Genomic DNA, 6000 nt, shown 5'->3' on the forward strand with positions numbered 1-6000 from the left:
TTCACAGTCTATCCCTGCTCCATCAGGTTTAAGGCTCTAAGTAGCCCTGGAAAGGATGCCAGTCTATCACAGGCCCACTCATGCATGCGCCCACACACACACATTTGGAGTACCTAGAAGAAATTCCCCACCATGTTGAAGAATGTGCAAACTTCACTCAGAGATCGATGGGGCATGTGAAGCAAACTCAGAATTTATGAGGTAGCAGTGTTACAAATATCATATGACAATGAAATATAATGTAAACATGATACATAATGGAGAAAATGTAAATAGAAAAACATACTTTGTATTTGAACAAATATTATCACAATATGCTGGAGAAAAATCAACAAGACAACAGTATGACTATAGTCTACAGCTCTTTCCTGCATTAGAAGGTCTTCTAACAACAAGCTTTCTTTTTCTTTTTTTTTTTTGCTTCATTACTCAGTAGAATTGGAAAGAGGTTTATTAACACTTATTATTATTCCATGACATGCCAAAGAGTTATAAAAGTATCTGGTGGGTCATTTAAAGATGCTAGATATGCCAGTTGTTCATCTTTAAGCAGTTTGAACCTTTTTTTTGTGTTATATTTAAAGGTGAATTATTTTCTTTCAGGCTTGTCGTGGTCAAAACCTGGATGGTGGTGTTGAGGTTGACTCAGCGATGACTACAGAGGAGGAGGAGGAAGAGTGTAGCTTCTCTACCTATCTCTCAATCCCAAATGAGTCTGCAGTTTGTTTTGCCACAGCTCCAGGTGAGCTCAGCAGCAAAAGTAGGGCCAACAAATTGGAAAAGAATGAATAAAGAATAAAAAGAGTTAACTTTCTAACTAACCATTTTAGATAAAGTGACCAATAAATCACAAGTACATTTGGCTAATTAGGTGACTTGCTTGGGGTCGCGGAGTAATTCAGAGTTGGGAGACTGAACTAACATGATCTGTTGTATTATTCATGGAAAGTGACTTAAGTGGGAATGTGACCACTAGCTGCTATCCACCTTAATAAAAGGATAAGCATCTGTATCTCTGTGTCCTTCCACTTGTAATGTCTCTGTCATTCCAACAAATGTACACCAGAAACATTTGTTGTAATAAAATGTATTGTATTTGTTATTCCAACAAATGGCACATCACAAACTTTAACACTGCTTTTAAGAATCCTATGCTGAATGGCATATAATAGAGACATATGCATTGCATTTGTCATTCCAACAGATGAAACACCACAAACGTTTATAGTAATGCATTTTTTTATACAAATGTTTGTGATGTGTCATCTGATGGAATGACAAATGCAATGCATTTTATTACTACATGCATTACAAAAGACTTTCCAATAGATGGACTGCAAATATTAGTACTGAGGTCTATGTTACATACTTAGATTTCAACCCATCTTAAACAGGTAGCACAGATGGAATAAAACTAAAGTACAATGGTAGTATAATAATTTAGTTTTGAGTGCTGCCTCTAGATCAAACATTCTAAGTTTGTATCCATCACCTAGTTATGTTTCGTGTAGAGTTTGCAGGTTCCTCTCATGTACTATGGTTCTTGTTCCACATTTCACAAACATGCATGTTTGAGTTACAGATGATTGTACTTTGGCAGAGTATTGATATGCATGTGAATGTTCCATGTGATGGACTGATGCCATATCCATGATTAATTCCTATTTGTCTTGTTTTTGCTTTGAGTTGGCCAAAGCCTAATTGGGATTATTTTTTTCTGGTATATTTTAATCCCAACCTGAGTTTATCATAGTGTTGGAAAGTGGCAATGTGTATGTCGGTCAGATATTCAAGGAACAGGATTAGAAATTAGTACATTAGAGGGTCAGCTCAGGTTGGATGGTTGGGAGACGAAGCCAGAGAGCCGAGATTGCGTTGGTTTGGACATGTGCAGAGGAGAGATGCTGGGTATATTAGGAGAAGGATGCTAAGGATAGAGCTGCCAGGGAAGAGGAAAAGAGGAAGGCCTCAGCGAAGGTTTATGGATGTGGTGAGAGAGGACGGGTGTAACAGAGCAAGATGACGAGGACAGAAAGATATGGAAGAAGATGATCTGCTGTGGCGACCCCTAACGGGAGTAGCCGAAAAAAGAAGATGATATATGACAATTATATTATAACTACTTCTACTACTACTACTACTAACATTCATGGGCATTTTTATTATTTTCATTATAGGGAAACTACCTAACTAGTGAGAGTATTGATATACTGAGGGCATGATGATGGTTAGGCACTCAAATATTACACTGCAATTCTTTATGTCACTAATTAGTTGCTTTCCTGACATCATCTTGTTTCTTAGATTTTTGGGAAAGTTTTACCTTCAAGGTGATTCAGAATTAATTGCAATTAGGATTTGGATGATTCTTGTTTGCAATCTAATTTTCAATAATTAAATAATGAAGGACACTTTTACTTGTGTAGATTCTAGTTTCTTGCAATGAATGTTTTGGTTAAAGAGTTTGGGAATACATCCCGTTAATTAATTCAAGTTTGACATTAATAAACCTTAGTGGTTATTTGATTAACGTAATATCGGATTAACCGTTCTTCATGTTTAATATATTTCACTTTAACTTGCTCTTTGAATCACCTCTTGCTTTCCCAAAGTAAATCCAAAGTATGGGATTTTGTTAGGTGTTGTGTCATCCACATTATTTCCCCAATGTTTATGGCCCAAACGATTGTATACATTTTATTATGATGAAACCAGACTATGCAAAGATGTGGCATGGCGGTCATGTACAGTAACAATAAACCCTTATAGCAGGTTTCTACCAGCAGACCATGATGCTCTGTGCCAGCTCTTCTTAAACTTTTTTTTTTTTTCTCATGACCCAGTTTTGCCTTTTTTAAGTCTTGGAGACCCAGAATCACTGCCAAACGTCACCATAGGAGTTGGGATGGGGATTGGTTCTCCTTGGAGAATGATCTGCTATGATCTGTTTCAGCCAATGGTGTTTCCTTAACCTGCCCAGGACGACACATCACAAGACACTCCACAAACCATACACATCCCTTTCCCATTAAAAGGGTTGATGATTGTGAATCACAACACTGCACAGCTCAAATACAAACAAGTGACCCCAAAATGTGATGCATCCCATAGTTTTAGAACCTACGCTCCATGCCCATTCCTGCCAGGATAAACAGTGGACCCTTATAATCCTCAATTGTATTAAGAAAGACTGAGAATGTCGATCCCATCCATAAGTAAGCCAGTTGTACAACAAAAACAAGTAGGTATAGATGTTATGATACTCTGCTAGGCTTTGGCCTCTAGCTATGAGTTGTAGTGAGCAGATCTGGAAAACAAACACATGAATTTCTGTTTATTGTTGTTGTTGTTGTTATTATTAATGGTACTTGTATAAACTTATTGATTTGTTTCCTGGGGCTCCATGTTACTGAAGTGTTCTGTGAAGCAGTAGACAACATGACGGATCTTTTCAGTGGATTAGTAAAAAGATAAGAATGACATTTTTGTCCCTTTGTTTCTTTCAGGCTACGCTGCTTTTCTGAATCTGACAGGTTCGGTATTTCTGCAGACATTGTGCGACATTTTGGAAGAGGAGAATGGCTGCAATTTGGAAGTGAACCAAATCGCCACACAGATCAACTACAGAGTGGCGTATCACTATCAGGCAAAAGGACAAGAATTGACGGGGAAGAAGGAAATGCCATGCTTTGTTAGTCGTCTCACCCTTCCAACTTTTCCTTTTGCAAAGAGTTGCAAAGAAAGGAGCTTCCCTCTAGCTATTGAAGACTGTCACTCCAGCACCCTACACTGCAGCTCCTCCCGTAAAAAGTCAATCAGCTAAGATGGAAGGATTCAGTTTAAGGGTGTAATTTTGATTAACAGACAGATCACTGAAACAGACAAGAAAATCTGTTATGTAATACTAAAACAGTTTCATATGCTGTACGTTTTTGAGGAAGTAAAACTCGCAGCAAAAAAAGATCAAAGGCCTTCACAGAAGCAACCTGGAGCCTTTTGACAAACTGTGTCTCACTTCATTGTGTGTGATCATCTCTACAGAGACCGAGAGAGAGAGACATTATGTATGCAAAGAAAATGTCTTCACAATGTATAATTGTGGCAGACCTCGGAATACAGGATGGATTGGCAGGGAGCCCTGGCTATGTGAATCCAATCCATCGTATGCACTTTAAGACTCATATAAAGGCGATGTGAGCATTAACTACAGATAAACACTGACGTTACAAAACATAATTTGCACGTTTGTGAAAATACTGATGCTTGAAATAAACACTTTGTTACAGAGGAGCTCTTTGTGATTCCACTGTATTTTAGATAGAAGAGGTTAGCAACACAAAGGATCACATTTTTCAGTTGAAATGGCGAACACTGACAAGTGCTTTGATTTTGCTTCCCTGCATACTGTTAGCCACTACAGAGTATAGATTATTTATTTTCTAGCTATTTAGCAATATTTGAAACTAGATTAGATAAACTTTAATAATTCCAAGGAGAGAAGAACTTCATGTCCAGGGTTTGTTCCAGTCTTGCATCTGATGCCACCAGGTCTTGGTGGCCCAGAACCAGATTAAGTGCACTTGAGTATGATATTCTATATTTATGATGGTAAATATTGTAATGCAGTCATAATTCTCATTGTGTTTATTTATTATTTTTCATTTTAATTGTGACGAATAAGACTACCTCATAATTACTGAAGAATTAAGCAATTCCGGTATTTTATTTTTGAAATCTTGAATTTATAATGTCATGCTGTTCATTGATGTTTTCTCTAGTAAATGTCTTTTGTTTTTCCTCCACAAACCTTTGATGGTGTTCTTGTGTGAACATGACTGTCTCACAGCTCCAGAGACATGGACTCATGCCCCCTGTTCAGCTACTCTTTATTTGAAATTTCCCTATCATAAACCCTCAAAGAGCTTCTCCAAATACTTCAAAATTTAAGAGATGCGGGTGAGTCTAATCTGGGCTGGTAAAAGTGAGTATTGGAGGAATTCCTTTGTTGGACTAACAGTCTGTCCAAGGTTGGTTCCTGTGTAGTGTAGCTGTGTGTCCAGCAGTGGGCGCTTGTTCCTGAAAAGGGGAATGCTGATGACTGTAGCTCTGGTTCAGCAGAGGCAGCAGGAGGCATTGTTCTTACAGACGGCTTCTAGCTAACCATTATAAATACCCGCATATTTTACATATTCAATGAGTTACTTGTGAAAATTTCCAGATATGGATGACTACCATCTGACCTATTTGAATATCTTGTTCTGTATATGGGCTGTGCTGTTCTAAGATTCAAACGAAGCACGTTCTTTTGACTGTCTGTGTACAGTGCACCTGCCATAATCACATGAGCCTGCCTGAAGAACTGTCTTTACTTCTAGCTGCATGTATACTTAACACAATCACAATTAGAAAATGGTTATTTTTGAATTCTGGTTACAAGCTTTTATTGGATCTGCCTTCTCGTGAAACTGCAGTGGAAACATCAAGTGCAGCAAATGGATGAATGATTTTTTACCTTTATGTACTACTCACCACCCTGTTGTGGAATGGTGCTCCATTCAGGGATTATTCCTGCCTTGCAGTTACTGCTTGCTGGGATAGACTTCAGCTTCTCCACGATAAACGGGTGTAGAAAATGGATGGATGGAAAGAATAAATCAAGTAGAAAATGGCTGTTAAACTGGCAAAGAGAAAAAGAGTAACAAATCTTTAGTGGATGTTTTGCTGACTCATGGCTTCCGCAACTTGGAGTCATCCAGTCAACTATTAATTCTGCATCATATTCAAGTGTGCTTGGGGAGATTGAGAAACCACCTGTTCAAATGAAGTTTAAACCTTTAAATGCTCTGAAGCACACTAGCAAATCTACCAAGAAATGGCTCAAAAAGAAGAAATGGAGGGTTAAGGACTGGGCTAGTAAAAGCCCCAATTTGAATCCCTTAAAATGCCGTGGGGGATTTGAAAATGAGCAGCACATGTAAGAAAACCCACAAACATCTTGTA

The 6000-nt window shown here is 38.1% G+C and overlaps 1 protein-coding gene across 2 annotated transcripts in view; it reads left to right on the forward strand.

Annotated features, from left to right (window-relative positions):
• The window catches only part of LOC120538922 (caspase-7-like), a 30231-nt gene extending 25314 nt beyond the window's left edge, over window positions 1–4917 (forward strand). The window contains exons 4-5 of one of the 2 annotated variants that reach the window (XM_039768539.1): window positions 604–742; window positions 3507–4916. In XM_039768539.1, coding sequence (XP_039624473.1) covers window positions 604–742; window positions 3507–3823 — 456 coding nt within the window. In that variant the 3' untranslated portion in view covers window positions 3824–4916. Of the gene's footprint in view, window positions 1–603; window positions 743–3506 lie in introns of both variants that reach the window. The other variant, XM_039768538.1, reaches the window with a different exon arrangement.
• The last annotated feature ends 1083 nt before the right edge of the window (window positions 4918–6000 follow it).

The sequence above is a fragment of the Polypterus senegalus genome, chromosome 11 (assembly GCF_016835505.1).
Source record: "Polypterus senegalus isolate Bchr_013 chromosome 11, ASM1683550v1, whole genome shotgun sequence".
Lineage (NCBI taxonomy): Eukaryota > Metazoa > Chordata > Cladistia > Polypteriformes > Polypteridae > Polypterus > Polypterus senegalus.